At 36.4% G+C, this 20,810-nt stretch overlaps 1 protein-coding gene across 2 annotated transcripts in view; it reads left to right on the top strand.

Annotated features, from left to right (window-relative positions):
- The window catches only part of TSC22D2 (TSC22 domain family member 2), a 31,422-nt gene extending 21,358 nt beyond the window's left edge, over nucleotides 1-10,064 (top strand). For both annotated transcript variants that reach the window (XM_081955789.1, XM_081955790.1), the window contains 2 exons: nucleotides 6,578-6,629; nucleotides 8,697-10,064. In XM_081955789.1, the coding sequence (XP_081811915.1) occupies nucleotides 6,578-6,629; nucleotides 8,697-8,957 (313 nt within the window). In that variant the 3' untranslated portion in view covers nucleotides 8,958-10,064. The remainder of the gene's footprint in view (nucleotides 1-6,577; nucleotides 6,630-8,696) is intronic.
- Nucleotides 10,065-20,810: the final 10,746 nt, after the last annotated feature.

Below are 20,810 nucleotides of genomic sequence, written 5' to 3'. Positions count from 1 at the left end.
TAACCACATGGAGTTTTAAGAGAAGTGTTTCAACCAAACAAGACTTTCTGAGGGAATAAAACTGAATCAATGATACTGGAAGCAAATCCTGAATCTAATTTATTGACTTTTGAATCTAACTACATTGACATTGTAGTGTAGTGGATATATCCATAACTCAGAATTCTGTGATATATTTATTTATCAAATTTATAAACCATCTATCTCATCTAAGAGACACATTCTAGTGGGAGAGAAGTCCCCTGAGGATGGGCTCTAGCACAAGTCCAAAAGTTGAGAAGACTAAAATTCTGGTCCTGGTGACCAACCCAGATTGAATCCTGACTCTGGTCGGTTTACATATAAAAACCATATAGCCATACAAAAGAGATAAAGAGATTTAAATTAAGTTAAAAAACAGGAGTAAAATCAAAGTTAAAAAGTTAAAAAAAGGAGAGGGTGTTCTCACGCACATCACCCTTTTTTTTGTATTTGTTTTCGTTTATCAACATGTGTCTCTTGATCCCTATGCCAGTTGCCAAAGCTAAGCCTTGACATTCTTCTAGAAGATCAGCAGAGTGAGAGCCCATCAAAACTTTAATGCCGAAATGTTTTATCTAAGTAACATTGATTCACAAGTGTATATCCAGATGCTTCATATAAAGCAATTCTAAGGAATACAAAATCTGCTTATAATGTAATATAAGCCTTTTTTTCCACTTTGAAATTCTGATTAGGAGTCAGTACTTACATAGACAAGTTCAGTAGCATCCATGGACAAGAGGGAGATGTGAATAGGGTCAAATTAGGCTATATTGTCCTGTAATGGAGGGGTTCTCAAAATGTATGATATTATGATTCCCTAGCCTAATAAATGAATTTGTGCACTGATCTGAAAATAATGATGTTACCTACCATATTGGAGATGATCAGCTGGCAAAACCAGTTGCTGATCACATTGTGTTTCTAGCTACATATGATTTTGACTGATCCTTATACTCTTGGGTTTAGCCATCTCTAAAAATTCATTCTTGGACCTTGAGCAATATGAGCTAGGTATTTGAAGAAATCTTTCTGTCTTAGATACAGTATTTTACATTATTGTTTTAAGAATTAAACACCTTGGCCAGGTTGAAGCTTCCTTTGGGAAGACACCATGTTTTTTTCTTACCACTTGTTGCTAGGTGCAGTAACCTCAGGAGCCTTTCACTACTTTAATTACTCAGAATAAGAGATTGTGGAATAGCTTTAAAAAGGACACACCAGGGAGCAATCAAACTGCTGCTTGGCCTAGTATATTTTTGCTGGTTGGCCTAGTATATTCTGACTTTGCGATAGATGCAAGAAAATGGGAAATAAAGTCTGCCTATTGGTATTGGCAATTCTGTTTAGTCACAGCTCTCCTCTTTGTGATGATCCATATTGTGTGTTGAAAATACAATACAATACAATACAATAGTAGAGTTGGAAGGGACCTTGGAGGTCTTCTAGTCCAACCCCCTGCCTAGGCAGGAAACCCTATACCGTTCCAGACAAAAAAATGCTGCCCCTAGAATTCTGAACCAGTGGCCATTTCCAGTCTTAGTACATCTGACATATTGGTTTGACTCAGCATTTCATTCAGTTTGTATTTGGAAATGAGCTGTTCTGATTTGTACTTCCTGAACCACTTTAAATTCCGAACTTCTCCAAATTAGAATATAGTATTTAACAAATGTTCTAGAATGTTTGCGTGCATCAGCCTGTTCTGTTTCAGATATGTTCACTTAGTAATAGAAATGTTTTATTGGCAGTAACAATTCTAAAAATAAGACGGTAAAATGTCCCTTTCAAAGAAAGTTTCTCATCAGTTGTTATCTTACCATGTTAAACCTTTACTATTTAACACTGATATAATCATTCAGACTCATAATTTTTTAAAAACCTTTTTGTTCATCTGCTTTCCCATCTCACAGAATAGTTAGATGATTATTAGATAGTGCTTAAAGTTATATGAGTCAATAATAATTGAATTTAATATTTGGTTTAAAAGATGTGTTGTTCAGTTTAATAAAAGATTTAACTATAAAATTATTAAACTTCATTAGCTACTTTAACTTTGGCAAAAATGTTTTGACAATGGTATATATGGTTTGCAAAGTATCAGCCCAATATAGTCAAGCATTTCATCATATCTATCTATAAAATACTTTCTCTTAATATTGTTTTAGGATAAAAACTGGGAATGAAAATGGAAAGTAGGGTAATTGATTTTTAGTACAATAGAAATATTTCTTCTTTCTTTCTGTGTCTCCAAGCAAATTTTTCTAAACAAATTCTATCAGAATTGAGACACAGACAGAACAGTACTTCTTTAAAGATTGTTACAGGGACATATTATGAGAGAAAAACTAAACAGCAGACTACCTATATTAGGGTCAAAAAGCCTCTGCTTTATCTACATATGGAAGGAAAGCTACAGTGGAGAGAGCTCAGACTAAATCTGTTAAAAGTCTTCTAAATGACAAACTACCTTTGGATCTTAAACATCTGATTCATCTGATATCAAAGATTCTACGCAAATATCTTACATATGCATCTTACATATGTATATAGAGAAAGGTAGATTAAACTTGTGAAATAAAAAAATGAAAAAAAATATCTGTTTCTCCAGCTTCAGATTATGTATCATTTCATTAAGCAATGGTTGAAAGGTGAAACAAAGTAACAGTTCATATAAGTTGGGAAAAATTGTGTGTGTGTGTGTGTGTGTTAAAATGTCCTAATGAAGTTTAGTAGTCATAGTACATGTTTAGAAAGCCAGAGAGAGGAATAAATGAGCCAATTCCTGAAATTGTAATATAGTATTTGCTTGTAATATATAGAGATTGTTTCGAGAGAAAAGCACACTTTCTTTTTGGTCCACTCTTTACAAATGTGTGCGTTAGTCTTGAATTTGAGGTATTCTTTTCCTAGATGTTAGAAATATGTTGTAAAATATATCCTCTTGTGTATCTGCAAATACAGTGTATTACTATATTTAAATTCCACATTTCTTTTGTAAGTTCTATAGTGGCCTCCTTTATAATCCTCAAAAAAATACTTATGACCTTGTATGAGAAATGGAGAAAGAGATGAGAGAGAGAAAGAGTACAGACACTGAAGTGAATTTCTTTTTTGGATAGAATTTTATGCTTGGATTTCTGTAGTCCACGTTAAAACAAATGCATAAATTAAGAATGTGTTAAAAGCAATGAATATTTTGAAATATTAGATTTTTCCATGCAAATGTTAAGTTACAATAGAAAATACCAAAATATGGAATAAATAGTATAGGAAATAATATAACGCCAGTGAATATTTTCCAGAGTGTGTTTGCAGGATGGTCCAATGATGGGTATTGTCACAGCCAATTGGCCTCGAGACTGGGTTGAATCTGAACCACGCCTCTGGGCTCCTCTCCTCTGACCCCAGTTTCAATCCAGTCTGGCCAGCATAGAGACTGAAAAAAGATTGACTCCTGAAAGAAAATCCATTACTGGACCCTCCTCAAACCAGCGCGGCTTCCTGCCTTCCAGGGACCCTACCTCCTCCTTTCGTAAGTTCCCCGTTGGTGGCTGTGGTTTTCCAGCTGCCTGGGGCTTGATTTTTTTCGAGTTGGGAGGCTCCGGTGGCTGGGTTGCGGCTCCGGTGGCCATTTTAGTTGGCAACCATGTGGAGCCTGGAGGCCTTGTGATCGGCACCGGAAGAGGCTAATGGGCTCTGGTTTCCAGCCCGACATCCTCTAAAGCCTGAGCAAAGGTTTCTTTTAGTTAGTTTTATATAGATGTTAAATAGCAAAGGAGAAAACACTGAATCTTGTATGATCCCAAAATAGAGAAGTCAAGGACTCAATTGCTTATATCACATAACTACTGTCGAGAAACTGATTAGAATCACATACTCAATAAAGAGTAGAACCTTCACAAAACAGTGCCCCTTTCTCCTACTCTTTGCATGTGATCCAGAATGCTACCTGACTCCAAAAAGTTTAATAGGACTGCACTTGCTCCATTTTAAAATATTGAATATTAATGTTTCATAACATAGGTAAATGCAGTTATATTCCTAAGTAACAAGTTTTAATGCAAACATCAAATAACCTGAAAAAGGCATTTAAACATATTTTTCATGTATTATAGAATTGTGAAGTCTACACTTGATTAAATGCAAATAACTATTGCTTGTTTAATAATAAAAATGTAAGGGCCTCAAAAATATGATATATTTTTCTGGAGATTGTGGAAGTGTAAAGTTAGAATGACCATTAAAACTGCTTTATAAATACTTACCAGTATAAAATATTAAGCATTTAGTTTTTAAATGAGTGAGTGAAAACCTCTTAAATGTAAAATATGTTTGCATTATTGATTGCCTTTAAAAGAAACAAAATGAGCATTTTGTTTTCATGCCTGTTTTGAAAAACTTGCTAAAAGTCCACAATCTGTTGGCTCTAAGTCAGGGGTGTCAAACTCACGTCATCATGGCGGTGTCACTTAAATGAAGGCTGATATATTTCACTTTAATATATGCTATTAAATAATGAATATATAGTACAATTCTATTCTATCTCACCAAGGAATTTTGAGGTGGATCCCAACTACAGTATAAATAGAGAAGATTTAAATATTTCCTATGATAGAAAGGAAGAAACAATGGAAAATAAATTTACAATAAAGTAGTGTTGGTAATTCTTTTCATACACTATCCTGGTGGTGAGAATTAAATTAGAAATGCTATGATTCCTGTCGGTATGGAATGCATATTAATTGACATATCTTTTCATGTTGAACATTTATATTTAGTATTTGTATAGATTCATCCAAAGCAACTGTAATGACTCATTAGAGAAAGAACAAAAAAAATAAGTTATTCGAATATTAAACATACTGCTGAAAGTTCTTAATGATGCTGTAATCATATCAGTCTTCCATCATTTATCTTTATGTGCTCTATGTTTCTTATGGACCTTAGAAATTTGGAAATGATTACACAAATTTTCAGCAAGTGTAAATACAAACTACCATTGTATATTTCTGCTTTAGATATGTTGTTTGGCAGTCAGATGTTTCTTTAATATTCCTTAAACTTTTTGAAAAAAATTGAATTAATTTTCATAAGTGCCAGCTCACAACTGAGCAGTATCTCCCAGATTAATCACAACTTGACCAATGCTCTTACTATTACAGTGAAGAAAGTCAGGAAAAAAGTCAAATCCTTTGAGAATAATTTCATTTATTTATGGAGTGTTTTAATTATTACATTATTTTAATTATTCTTGTTTAATAATGCCAATACTTTGCCCTAAAAGACATTGTAGTATACATACATATATAAAAGAATGAAATATTAATAATTGAAGTTATATATTAATGCAGACTTTTTTTGTGATTAAACAAAGCCACGGAGATCCTAAAATTTTAATAGATTTTGCGCTATATATTGTTTATTTGAAAATCACTTATTATAATTATTTAAAATAAAATCAGTATGGAAGGAATTTTTTTTTAATATCCAGTTAAAAGCACTGAATTTGCCTTATTTTTATTCTGGATTATAAAAACATGAATAATGACATGTAAACTAAATTCCCTGGCCAATAATAGATTAAGAAATGAAAAATAGATGTAACTGTCTAGTAGTGAATGTAGAATATTTTGCTGAAAAATATGCCATGTAGTGGGTTTTTTTCTATAGTAAATTTATTAAATGTACTAAAAATCTAAACCTTATGGAGATGACATTTTGATCAGCATGGCACAGGATGATGTAAACATAATTAGTGCTGGCTAGAACTCAAACCAGGTTCTGTATACTGTAAAATGTCTGGTGGAAATGATGTGGAAGTACCTCCAAAAGTACAACTTGAACTGAAGGCTAAAGTGCTGGACCATGGTAATCAAACCAACTATCTTTTGTGGGTATTCTACAATGAAGTGGAACTCTCCCAACAATCAGTTTTGTGTCATTTTATTGTAAAAGAATTGGCTTATTTTGTGCCACTAAGGTGCTTTTACACATTTCCATACTGATCTAGCAGACTTGTATCAAAATGTCACTTTCAAACACATAGTGGTTGACTTGGTTATGATTATGAACTATTTGAGTTGCATATTAATGTGCTCAAATATGGGAGCTCATAACAGCCAATAGGATGTGGGCAATATTTCTTTTCTTATACTCTCAGGAGGTCTTTGCCCGGTTTCAACAAGGGCCAGAAACTGGCATAAATATCTTGGGCCCAAACCAGCATGAACTAGTTATGTCTAAGTTCTATTGAAAACAATAATATTCTCAGTTCCCATTGATTTTGATGAGATTTAAATATGTCTCACTTTCTCTGGGATACAATGCCTATGATTTGAAGATACCACACTTCCTTGTTCCTGAGCATATGGAATTAACACTTGCCAATCTTGGAGGTTTGTAATGATCATTAAAATGTAGAAGAACATTGAATGCAAAGTGCTGACTTGTGAAACTATAATGGAAGACTTTGCTTTTCCATCACTTTTGCTGAACAGCGTTTCAATGAACTCAAAGCTCCTATGTGACTTTTCTTTGCTTTTCTTTTAAACAGTGCATCTGGTGGGAGTGTTGTAGCCATTGATAACAAAATAGAACAGGCAATGGTAAGTAAGGAACTTATTTATTTATTTATTAAAATTATCTGCCAGTCATCACACTCTAAACAACAACTTTATTTTGCCTACAGTGTTGATCATATACTGTGATTGTAAGAGTATTATTTGGAGATTTTAATATAAATAGCTATATGTTTTAGAATTCTCTCTGTCCTAAATTCTTTATAGGTAGAGCATAATAATCACAAAAGAATAGCATAGTACAGCACAGATTGTGGTTTGCTTTAGTTTTTTTGGCTATCTGCACTTTAGCAATTTTGTGATGAGCAAAGTAGCACCAATGCTGAAATAATTCGGAGCTTTTGTAGAATTTTTAGCAATAAAACTGTCCATTCCAATACTTGCTGTGTAATTAATATTCAAATTCCGAATATTTTAACTGGGCAAACACAGTTTAAATTCTGCATCAGAATTAATGTTATTTCAATCATCTAAAATATTTTGGTGTATTGAAATTCTGCCTAAAATTGCCTAATTTGTTAGTCATATTATTAGTAAGTGTATTTGTATTTCAATATAATAATTACTTTTGAAAACATAATGCATAACTATTTGGTTTGTGCACTTAAAAATTATATTTGTTAGTGTTCAAGTTATTATGGATATTGCTTCTTTTATTTGTTTATGCAGCTATCCATTTCATATGTCAGTATGTGGCATACAGTGAAATGGTTATAAACAAATAAAATATACAATATAAAATAAAAACACACCTAAACTGTATAAAATAACCATCCACAAAGCCTTATCACACTTCCGGACCCATACCTGGCATAAAACCAAGGTTTTAGGACTTTATGAAAGGCTAACAATGTCAGAAGTGGTTGTTACACTTGCACCACAGCAGAAAATGCCCTCTTCCTGGGCCATTCCAGCTCTCACTGATTAGCCGATGACGCCTAGAGCATGTCCGTCCTGCTGGACTCAGTGGGACAAGAAGAAACAATTGGGAAAAGACAATCCTATAAATAGCTCAGTCCCACTTCATAAGGCCTTAAAGGTAAATATCAACACCTGGAAGCACACTGGCAGTCAAGGCACACTGGAAGTCACGCTGGAAGTCAATTGTCCCTGGGAGCATACTTGAAGTGCACAAACTATTGTCACATGTGCTGAAAAACCAATGCCATTAATTGTCTGGGCCGCTGCATTCTGCACCAGCTAAAGCTTCCAAATGCTATTCAAAGGCAGTCTCATGTAGAGAACATAGCAACAGTTATATCTCCAGAGGCTAAATTCTTTAAAGACTTAAGATAAGATTTGTTAGTATTAAACATATAGATCAACAAGGTTACATTTCCAAAAACTACATTTTCTTGTTTCTCTGACAGCCAGGTTGTACAGAAAATAAATCAAAACATAAAAAGATACTTTTCTCTATTTGCACTACAAAGCAGTAGGAACCAAAGTATCTTTTCATTCTGAAGAATAATAGGCTCCTATGGAATAAGGGCCTAATTGAACACATTTATCAGGACATCCATATATTTTAAACTTTATTCTTCTTATTGTAATTACCTGCATGTTATTAAATTTAAAAAGTAACTTTGAACAGTTGCTAAGCGATCTCATAAGTTGTGGACCAGCTGTAAAAAGCCAGCAACTTATGCCACATATATAACATTAATTTATTATTTTCATTTCTTCATAAGTAAACCTGAGGTGCTTAATTCAGATCAAGACTCGATAAAAAGTTTCCATTCATATCCATGGAGACATTAACTATTAGCAAAATGCATAGGCTTGTGTTTTTAGAAATATCATAATTTCTCACTATGGATTCTATCCCAGTCATGAGCCATGATTCCTTTTGAGTAAAATAAACATATTTGGTGTAATATGAAGCTAGATTACAGTTTATTTTTTCTTAACTTATTTTTTTATATTTTACTTTATATATTTAGTAGTAGTATTGATAGTATATGTGGTTTATCTAAGATTTCTTGATATTTTTATTTTTCTTACTAACGCTCATAATGGAGTTTTATTCAAGTATTTGGAGTTAAATAACAGCTTGATATGAAGTTCTCTAATTATTTGATTTTCCTTTTACAGGATCTGGTGAAAAGCCATTTGATGTATGCAGTCAGAGAAGAAGTGGAAGTACTGAAGGAACAAATAAAAGAATTAGTTGAAAGAAACTCTTTACTTGAACGGGAAAATGCACTGTTAAAATCTCTTTCAAACAATGATCAGTTATCACAACTCTCAACCCAACAGGCCAATCCAAGTAGCACTTCTCAACAGCAAACAGTGATAGCACAGCCTCCACAGCCAACGCAACCTCCACAGCAGCCGAATGTCTCCTCAGCATAAAGCTTTCTTGCCTCATTAAGAACTGAAAGCAATCTGTCCTTGTGTGCCACTGGTCTTCTTTCCACTTTATATGAAAGCAGGTAGCCATGCTTCAGTTGTGTGTTTTGGCCTTTTCAGTATTAGACAATCATTCTGCAAGCGCTTTCCCTCACTGAGATGTCATACTACACAGTTGGTGTCCAATTATGCCATCAGTGCACAAGGGAAAATGTAGAAGGAGTTATAATGCAAAAATCTGCATTTGTTTGATGCACATGAGTGGAGGTCTTTAAGAGCTTTAGTAAGGCTCTTCAAGGTTTCCATTACTCATGGATTATTTTGAGCCTTGCATTTTCACACAGTAACAACTCATCTTTAGAGCCACTGTTCTTTCAATGACAAGTAACATTTGCCTACATTAGTTTCATTTATTTGTTTTATTTATTACAGGGCTGCTATTCATAATGTACATGAACAATGTCACAGAACTTTTAATTTTTTAAAAAATAAATGTAAGTATCAGTAAAACTTGATAGACAGGATTGAGTTTAATAGAAAAAAAAATGTTTAGGCAATAATTGAACAAAAGAATCCTGGCCTATTTCTAACACTAATGGCAATTTACCTTTTGGTATTTATTTTCAGTAGTTAAGATCCAGCTTGAATGTAAATTTTTGTATAGTGTAAGTATGAAGACCATAGTGCATCTGTACAGGTAGTCACCAGTCATTGTGATATAATAATTGATGGGCTATTTTGATGAAGAAAACTTTGCTCATTTCTGTTTCTACTTTCTAATAGAGAAATTGCCATGATTCCTCTGCTTTTTGACATTTCGTATGATTTTGGGGGTGGGGAGGGGGTGGGGGGAAATAAAAAGCTGTGAAATTGTTCAACCTACTTTGTAACCAAAGAAGCAAAGCTGTGTAATTGAGTTTTTATTTTATAATGCACATTCTTTATGTATTTTTATTTAGTGTTCTCATTCACATTTTTCTTTGCTGTCTAGCATGGATCTGCATGACCTATAATCTTTGAACCACTTTCGTACCTCATGTTTTATCCAGCACTCTTATTGTGATATGTAATAGTCTGTGAACAATGTCAAATTTAAAAAAAAAGAAAGAACAGCTAGTGTGGTGGAGCTGAGCTGGTGTGTTATGCACTAGTTTAAAAAATGAAGTGAGCCATCTTTTGTTCATTTAAAATGGTGTTTTGAATTTCGTATGCAGAAAACGTTTTGTTACATTGCAGATTTTAATGTATTTAATAAATGCAACATGCAGATTAAGTGCAGTGTATACTGAGTATTTAAATTAAAATGTACATTTCATAAATACAGTTTCAAGAGACCATTTGTGTATACTAACGTAGTATGTCAGAAGTTGATGTACAATATATTTTAACACTTTCTGAAATTAAACTGCAGTTTTGTTGAAAGGTCTGGCTGTAAATATATTCAGAAGATCCCTAGGTTAGTGCTTGGGGGAAATATTCAAGCTAATATTCATACGTGCTACTTCTCTGACACTGGTCATTATATAGGTATATTAGATTTCAAGTAATAGGTTGCACACAAATTATTAAACTTTGAATAAGCCTCATTCTAATAGAAATCTGGAATAGAAAGGATTTTAACATTTATTTTATTTTTATTTATTTTATTAAATTTCTACACCGCCCATCTCATCTAAGTGACATATCAAAGCTCATGAGACACTGCTTATTTCTCTGTAAGTGTATGAAAAATAAGTGGGCCATTTTTATGATTATTACACAGAATGCAATCTATTACTTAGTTGTAAATTAGACTTGTGAAGCATCAACATTGCACAGGTTTATTTTTGGGCTCAGAAACCTTGACTTACTACCATTCATTTAGCGATTGTTTGAAGTTACAACAGCACTGAAAAAAGTGACTCACAATTGGTCCCCACACAACCATCTCGGCATCCCCATTGTCACATGATCAAAATTCAGGTGCTTGGCAAGCAGCATGTATTTGCAATGGTTACAGCATCCTAGGGTCACGTGATTGCCATTTGCTATCTTCCTAGCCGGCTTCCAGTAAGCAAAGTAAATGGGGAAAGTTAAATTTACTTAACAACCATATGATTCACTTAACTGCAATGATTTGCTTAACAACCATATCAAAAAGCAAAATTCAGCATGATTCACTTAACAATTGCCTTGCTTAGCAAGAGAAATTCTGATCAATGACCCAATTGTGGTTGTAAATCTGTAGCAAGTTCTGGATTCTACTTTGCATATTTTTAGAAGGTTTGGGGGAATTATGTAATACTGCTTTCATCCGCTCCAATTCTATACTGTACTATCCCTTCTTATCTTTGTCCATGATGTGAACACTCCAAAGAAAGCATTAAGCTGCACTCACTTTTTTTCTAAAATGTTTCTACAGTACGGTAGCAGTACTAGAAGTAGACATAAAAGAGTCCTTTGTGCAGCAGAAAGCTTCTGATTTTGTATCAACTTTTTACTGTATAAAGCTAGGTGTAGCAGGGAGTCTAGTGACTCTAACACAAGAATTAGTGCCCCTTTTCAATGGGATCCCAAATAGCTTTAAAATAGAGAGAGAGGTAACAAAAACAATTAACAAACTCACAATTTAAAAAAAAATTGGATCCAAATACATACCTTGATACAGATGATCTGAAAGATTAATATTCAACTGAAGCCAGAACTTTTCCTTTAGGATTAATGGATAAACAATTAGAATAAAGCCATGGATAATTATTTCAATATATGATCACATCAGTGAAATTACTGTATGCACAGAGATGGAAATATTCAATACTACCCACTATGGAGGAATGGCTGGTGAAATTGACAGATTTTGCTGACATTAATAAATTAACTTCATTGATTAGAGAAAAAACATACATTTATTGCTCACTGGAAGATCTTGTGGATTATTATGTTTTGCATAAAAATGAAAAAAAATGAACACATGACAGAGTTTTTGTGATTAGACAGGCTAGATTATAGAAGGAAGAGTAATATGTAATTTTAGAATGAGAGAGGTTAAAATATATTTGTACTTATTAAACCTGTGAAGGATACTGTATCAAAGCCATTTCCTTACACTTTGTCCTTTCTTTTCTAGTTTTCCTTAATTTTTCCCTTTTCTCACAATTTCTGTTTTTTCTTTCATTTCCTTTTTACTTACTTACTTTCTGTTAGTTTGTGTTACCTTATTTTGTCTTGCTTAAAAGTTGTAATATTTATTTATTTTATTTTATTAGACTTCTAGACTACATATGAGAAAACAAAAGCAACCAAGTAACTATTTACAAAATGGCTTGGGCATCATTAGTGCCCAAATGCACAGTGGAACCCTTGGATCTGGAAACAAATCACTCACCAGTATATTGATAATATAAATGTAAGTAGCTAAATTTTTTGCTGCCTCAAATCAGCAGATGGAGTTTTGTGGTTTGGGGACCAATTAAAACTTTGGTTATCTTTAAAGGCAGCCCAACATAGACCATGATGTGACAATTCCACTGAGAGGTGACAAGGCATGAGTTAACTGTGGTCAGGGCTATCCTCATGCAGATAGTCCTGCAAATAGTCATCAGCTGTTGCCGGGCAAAGTTCCCCTTGGTCACATTTTCCACCTGCTTCTCCAATGGAAACTGCAAGAAATAAAGCTCCAAATTATAGATCTGCAGTTGGGTGCTATCCCAACAAGAGCTAAAACTAGACTCAGATTTGTCATTGGTGAATAACATTGCTGTCCTATAAGGATCCAGTCTGAGTTTGTTTTGATCATCCAATGGGTCAGGTTTCCACAATATCCCCATCCAGCTCAGCCAGGGATGATACTGCATTATTTAGGAGAAGCATACTGTTATTGACTGCATTCTATCTTTCCCAAAGTTCGTATAGGTGTTGAATAGCATGAAGAAGTCTGAGCCCTGCGGTATCTTATACTGGAGCAGCCATCCGATCAAATCAGCCATTCTTCATTTACCATCACCTCTGTGCCTGAAATTGCCCGCTGAGGGGCAAAACTAGAACGATTCCTCCAATCCAAAATTCTTCAGAAGGGTATTAGTATCAAAATCTACCCAGGCAAATCCTAATAGGACTCGGAGGTGTGTACATCCTCAACCAGTCCCCCATGAGAGAGATGAATACTATTTCAACTTTACCTGAAATCCAGCTGTAAAAATCAAAAAATGCCTTTCCTTGAGGACTCTGATACTGAGGTCCCACCACTTTTTTCCAATAGCTTCCTCAAGAATGGAAGGCTGGATGATAATCACTGCTACTTTCAAAATTCATTAGCCTTCCTTTCAAAGAAGTGTAAAACATATCCAAAATACAATCACAACCCTCAGCCTCACAAATCATCATGGGGGCTTGGATCCACTATGTAGCTGAGAGAGATCTTGTCACAGGGCACCATACTTACTTTATAGAGATTACAATTTTTGAGTACTTGAATGTTACTTACCCTACCTTAGTGAATGTTGTTTTCAAATTACTTTTATTTAAATTAATTTGCAATATGATTTTTCTATTATGTAGTTTGAGTTTAAAACGGTGCCATCTTTCACATAAAATGCAGAAGTCACTCCAAGTAACAGATTCAGATACTGGAAAAGACATATTGTATTTTGGAGGTTTTTCATCTATCATCTATCTATCTATCTATCTATCTATCTATCATCTATCTATCATCTAATCTAATCGTATGCCACCAATTTCATCACTATGTTATCTGTATAGAAGACTGAGAAAGGAAATAAACATAACAGAAAAGCTGTGGGTTAAGGGCATTGTTGAAATTTATGACAAGAAACATGCTAAAATCAGTGGTGGGTTGCCAATTTTTTTACTACTGGTTCAGGCACGCTCCTGCGCATGCGCACGATGCTTCTGCGCATATGCATAAGCCTCCAAGCCGATGGGCGGAGCCTCCCGCCACTGCTATTACCAGTTCACCCAATGCAGCCCAAACCAGGAGCAACCCACCGTTGGCTGAAATGAACAAACATGACAGTATGAAGCAGTAGGTACCAAGATTTAAAATACCCAACTTCTTTATTTTTACATTTGACTTAATCTCTTGACACAGAACTGGCAATGAAACAAGTAACTTCCGATTTTTCCTTTCAGGCAAAACAGAAAAAGGAGATTTCTTTCAAAGAGACCTATCTACTCCCAATAAGATACATAACACTTGGTATGCAACTTTGGTAAAAGTCCAACGGAATATGTATAACCAAAGACCTCATAAAGACTCAGAATAAGTGCTTGAATTGTTTCGTCTTGCTTGGTATTTCTGGGGCACTTCAGATGGTGGAAATATTTTCCTTCCCTTTCCCCCGCTTTAACTACATCACTGTTTTATTTGCTCAGAGTCTGTAAAAGCATTTCTTATAGCAATTTACAAAATAAGATACTTCGATCCACCAAGAGTTCAAACTGAGTTCAAATTCTGGAATATTCACATTTCAGAGTCAACTGCTTATGGTAGCCAACTTAATCCCTCCAGATGTTGTACATTTGGTTCCCATTTGTTTTTATGCCACCTGCTACCATATCATCCAACAGCAAAGAGAAAATGGTACTTCCGTTAACTAGAATTAAAAGGCAGCTGGCAATGTCTATCTCTATAGAAACCATGAGTATGAATATGAAGTTATAGTTTATGTAAATCTCAGCTTAGCGGTCTTATTCTAAATGTCTCAGTTATCTGAGACCCAAACAGGAGTACCAAGAAACAGGACATTTCTAGTTTTGACTTCCTTCTGCTTGCTCCATGTCTATCAACTTTTTGGAATGTAGTATTTTTCCCCCTGGGGTTTTTATGATTCATTTGAATTTTGTCATGTAAAAAAAAAAAAAGATACGGACTACATTCCATAAATCTATCTGCTGAATATTTCAGAGCCCTGTTCCAAAGTATCTATATACTGTATAGATACTGATCTAAATATAAGGAGATGCAGAAAAGAAGGAACCCGAGAACCAATATGATTTAGTGATTACGGTATTAGACTAAATCAGAGACATCCAGTTTCAAATTTATATTTAGTCATGAAAAACTTCGATTATCAGTCAAACTAGCCAATTTCACACATTGTAGAGGAATAAAATTAAGGAATATACAGTATTTTAATCCCTAGGTGAATAAAGGTAAAGGTTCCCCTCGCACATATGTGCTTGTCATTCCTGACTCTAGGGGGCGATGCTCATCTTCGTTTCAAAACCAAAGAGCCAGCGCTTTCCGAAGACATCTCTGTGGTCACGTGGCCGGCACGACTAAATGCCAAAGATGCATGGAATGCTGCTACCTTCTCACCAAAGCTGGTTCCTATTTTTCTACTTGCATTTTTACATGCTTTCAAACTGCTAGGTTGACAGAAGCTGGGACAAGTAACGGGAGCTCCGTTACGCAGTGCTAGGGATTCAAACCGGCCAAACTGCCGACCTTTCTGATCGACAAGTTCAGCGTCTTAGCCACTGTGCCATAGGTGAATAGCAGGTTATAGTACTTATCAGAGTTATACAATTTTTGTACCTGAAGTACACAGGGAGCTTTTACAATTTGTATTGCAGGATTGGAACAAAAAATAAGATTTATTTAATCTTGAAATGGAGTGGTTATTCCCCAAGCCACATTAAAACACAAAGCAGAGCTTTACGGAAGAGTTATGAGAGTTTCAGCAAGAATTTGAGCAACCACAGATTGTGTCCTCCTGATTTTTATTCACCAATATGAATAAAAGTATAGCATTTCCTGAGTGATATCTTACGTCAGCTGAAAATTCTTGAGTAACATCTCATTTTATGGTGTTACTCTTCAGTAGGCAATGCCAAACTTTTCATTCTCTACTTTGAGGGTAAGTCATTCCCACACTCTTCTGTGGATTGCTTTACTTATATTTTGGATTAACAGTTCATCTACATGAAACCTGCTTTTTGAAATATATCTAGGCAAGATAGCTTTAAACCATGATTTAGAACTAGCTAGCAAATCATAACATGCTTGATTAAATGTATCTCATCAGATTCAATATCATAGAAGGAAACAGAATCCATTTCCAATACAGGACAAAGCTTTAAGATCAAGAATATTATGTGGTAGCTGTGCTCGACCTTTTCTTTTCCTTTTTTTAAAGGTTGGTTTTGTTATTATTGAAAACTTCAATGTGTTCCCCAAAAGATTAATGTTTAACCAGAAATCCAATGAAGGATACTTCAAGTGTCTAAGGAATTCCCAGAACATCCTAGAACTTTTCTGAGACTTCTTTGCTTTTTTTGATCCTTCTTTAGACACGAAGCTTCTCCCAAATACCTTCTCCAATCTAATGTCACTCTAACCACTCCTGAAGACCTAGTGGAAAGGTTTTCTGAGTCCTTGCACTGAGTCCAATAAACATGGGAACGGGGGGATAAAGGCCCTCAAGAATTAAAATTAGCTCCCAATTTCCATCTCAACCCAGAAACACTTTAAAATCTTTCTCTGCTTGAATCTAATTAATGAAAGGAAGGCGGGGTGGGATGGGGTGGTGCCTTTGTTTGTTTATATATGCCGTTGCTACTCTTTTGTGCTATATGAGCCAGTTCCCTATCACTGCAAAGCCCCTTCTTTGTTTTCGGTGTGACAGCACCAGCTTAGTCAATCAACTGCTGCAGGCAGTGTTTGCATCACATGATAGCTGGTAACAAAGAAAACAAAACCTTTTGAACATGGGGTGGGGGGTGTGAGAGGGTTTTCAGCACTCCAAATGCATACAGAGGAGACATGCCAGCTGTCCTTTGCAGCTAAGTCTGCTCACCAGGTTCTCTTTGAAGTATGATTCAGGATGAGATAGGTGCCTGCACATGCAAAAAAAAAAAAAAAACCCAATGCTAAAGCAACCTCAAGTAACTGGACACACAAGAGTTTAGTAAAGCATTGTCTCCCAAATAAAACACACCAAGACAAGCGAAGGTGGGAGTTGCTTTATTTTGTTTCTCCTTTTAGAAAACCTCCGAAAAGGAGGTGGGGGCAAAAGGGTGACCCTCCATTGCCAAAGAAAGGCAAACTGAATCATTTCAGGATACGAACTGAAGGTGCTTTGGAAGAAGAGCATTCTCAGCAGAGTCGCTTTGAGTAACGATGGAGAAGAAAATAGCGAATAGTTATTTTTCATCATTAGAAGTTAGAATAACAGAGTTGGAAAGGACCTTGGAGGTCTTCTAGTCCAACCCCCTGCTTAGGCAGGAAACCCTACACCATTTCAGACAAATGGCTATTTAATCTCTTCTTTAAAATGTCCAGTGTTGGAGCATTCACAACTTTAGGAGGCAAGTTGTTCCATTCCAGTTCTAACCAACAGGAAATTTCTCCTTAGTTCTAAGTTGCTTCTCTCCTTAATTACTTTCCACCCATTGCTTCTTGTCCTGCCCTCAGGTGCTTTGGAGAATAGTTTGACTCCCACTTCTTTGTGGCAACCCCTGAGATATCAGAACACTGCTATAATGTCATCCCTAGTCCTTCTTTTCATTAATTTAGATATACCCAGTTCCTGCAATCATTTTTCATATGTTTTAACCTCCAGTCCCCAATCATCTTTGTTGCTCTTCTCTGTACTCTTTCTAGAGTCTCGGCATCTTTAATTTAATTCTTCGCCTCTTCCCCTGTTTATTACTTTCATCACCATCCATTCTATCTAGCTAAGGAACTCAAAAGATTAAAGTCACTTCCCAGCAGTGTTGTTCCTGGCTTCAGTATAGCTTCAAGCCATCATGTCTTTAACTACAGTTTGTTGAATAGGCATCAATGGAATGCTTTGCACAATGGCCTCAGCCAGATCCAAACTAAATGGATGCTTAGTTGATGCATGAATGCAGCTAAGCACAGGTAAGTGTGGGCAGGTGAACACCTGAGTTTCATTGGGAAAGAGGAATTGAGACTTAAACCTCTTCAGTTCCATATCCAATGTTTATAAATCCACCCTATCTTTCAAATTAAAGAATGAAACAGAAAACACAAAGAGTTTACTAAAAGTATGAAAGCTTGTTTGATTTAATAAAAATAGCTGAAGTAGCAGGGGGGACTCGACTTAAATAGCACCTATTCAAGGTCCTGCTTTCCACAGTGCCTGGTGAGGTGCCAGTAGGAAAATTGCAAGCACTGTTTGTTTTCTGTTCCTGTGAGCTGCCCTTGGAAGTTTGACATCAGCTCAACTTTCAAATGAAGAACTCTGAGCACCTTTAAAACTGGAATTCCACAAAAGTTATTGATAGCTGGCACAGCTGAAGTCTTTTTGAATGCCCCCTCAGCTTCTGCAATAAAAAAAAACAGAAAAGAACATTTGATCCTAATCCAAGATCTGATAGCATAACATGCCCAGGTAACAGTTTCTTTTCACCCTCTCCATGAAATTCCCAAGTTATTGTTCTGTCTTATACTTTATCTCCACCTGCAGGTAGAAAGTTTTCAGACAAGTGTTTCTGAAACCCAATACTGTAACATATTCTCATCTGAATTGCATTTGGTGGGTTTGGGAATTTGATTTGGGAATTCTGCTTGCTTGTTTTTATTATGTAAGCCAGGATTAATCATAGAGTAGGTCTACTGAAATGAATGGCATTTACATTTGTTACAATGTATTCAACTGCTACAGAGTTTAATATATCACCCTGCCAACAAAAGTGTGTATAGTCAAGGCTATGATTTTCCCAGTTGCAATGTATGGCTGTGAAAGTTGGACCATAAGAAAGGCTGACTGCCAAAGAATTGAGAGAGACCTTTGAATTCTGGTGCTGGAGAAGACTCCTGCAAGTCCCTTGGACTGTAAGGCGATTAAACCGGTCAGCCCTAGAAGAAATCACTCCTGACTGCTCTTTTGAAGGCCAGATCCTGAAGAGGAAACTCAAATACTTTGGCCACCTAATGAGAAGGAAGGACTCACTGGAAAAGAACCTAATGCTGGGAAGGATTGAGGGCAAAAGAAGAAGGGGACGACAGAGAATGAGGTGGCTGGATGGAGTCACTGAAGCAGTCGGTGTGAGCTTAAATGGACTCCAGAGGATGGTAGAGGACAGGAAGACGTAGAGGAACATTGTTCATGGGGTTGCGATGGGTCAAACACAACTTCGTGACTAACCACAACAACAATCTTTAGGCAGCTGGACAGGGTGCTGCTTAATTTTTTTTTAAGTAGATCTGTAGGCTGCAAGAAGCAAAGTAATATCATGATGGTATCTACAGGCTGTGGGAATTTGAATTGGAAAAAGTAGGCTTCAGTTCAACCTTAGTGAGATCAAGTGGCTTTGGGTTTTTGGGACCTCCTGGATATGGAGACTTTCTATCTTTTGTTGTAGGCATTGCACTGTCCCATACAGATCCTGTGTGCAATTTGGGGGTCCTTCTGCACTCGCTTGAAGAGCAGTTAGCAGCAGTGGCGAGAGAGGCCTTTACAAGCTTTGTGTTGGCTTGCAATTGTAACTGTTCGTAGACCAGGAGGCCTTACTCATAAACCTCCTGCTGTTGGTTTACTGTACCAGGCTTTACATGGGGCTGAACTTGAAAAGTACAAAATGCAGCAGCATGAGAAATCATGAGTACCATCCTTCAGTACAGGGTTGGGCTGCTGTGGGTTTGCACAGGTTCGGGAGACCCTCTAGCTAAGAATCTATTCGCAAATCCTATCCCTGGCTGGCCCCACCCATCCTTCCCCTCCCCTCTCACACCTCCCCTACCCTCCCAGGAGTCTCCATGCGGCTTGTTTGGGATGCCAGATAAGTACAGGGCCTGGATGGAGTCTCATGTAGGGCAAAAAAATGGGCCTCCTGGAAGTTCCAGAAGGCCAGAAATGAGCCTGTTTTCCCGCCTCCAGAGGACCTCCAGAGCCCAGGGGAGCCTATTTTCGCCCTCCCAGAGGCTCGAGGAAAGCGCCAAGAGCCCGAGAGGGTGAAAACACCCCCCCCACCATGGTGCAGGAGGCTGACTAGGCCACGGCCACCATGGCCACGCCCATCCAGCAACCAGGCAGTGAACCCATTGCTAAAATTTTTGAAGCCCATCCCTGCTTCAGTACATGTGAGATCTATGCTCCTCAACCTGTATTGTACTTTTACTGTATCTTTACTGTAAGGTTACAGTAACAGAACCTTGCAGGTCTGAAAACACTTCTCCTCTCCCCTGCCTTTAGTTTACTTTTCAGGGAGGGTCCCTTCTGAGTCACTTTCCATGCCCCCCTTCCTACTATGGGTTTTTGATTATGGTTGTCTAGGTTGTGTCTCTCCTGTCTCCTAAGGTTATTCTCACAGACCATTACAAAGACTGAACAAAGAATTGCAAATATAAATCCTCATAGCGTTATGGGTGTAATGGTGTTGGGGAATGACTTTGGGAGATAGGGAGAATTTCTGCCAAGGAAATGGTCAGATAAAAGGCTGCTTAGCCCAGAGAAGGAATATGGGTAGGGCAAGCAGTTTAGAAGGCTTCTCTAATTTCTTGGGCTGTCAACGGGACTGTGGAGAAAAATGTACTTTCAGTTTTGCAAGAGTCTGTTAATGCAACTTTACCGTAAAAGTAGAATTAACTCATCTGGCCATACTTCCTGTCTGGTCTACCTCACAAGGCTGTCAACTGGTTTTTATGAATGGGTCAGGGAAAAATATTGCCTCCAGAGCTAATCCATCCTTAACAGACAACTCATTCTCTGGGAGGAATGCAGAATAAACATTTATTATATTCATTTAAAAAATGGCTGGGTTCCCCAGTCACTCTAATCATTAATGGAATTTATTTGGTTCTTTCTTAGATTTTGTATGAACCAATTGTGATTACGGTAGCAAGCCATTGTTTATGGTTGCCTGGATTACAAGGAAGACATTGGATACTGG

Source organism: Natrix helvetica (genome assembly GCF_964273705.1).
Source record: "Natrix helvetica genome assembly, chromosome: 5".
NCBI classification, from domain to species: Eukaryota; Metazoa; Chordata; class Lepidosauria; order Squamata; family Natricidae; genus Natrix; species Natrix helvetica.
Note: the sequence above shows the minus strand (reverse complement) of the source record. Positions and strands in the feature narration are given on the sequence as shown.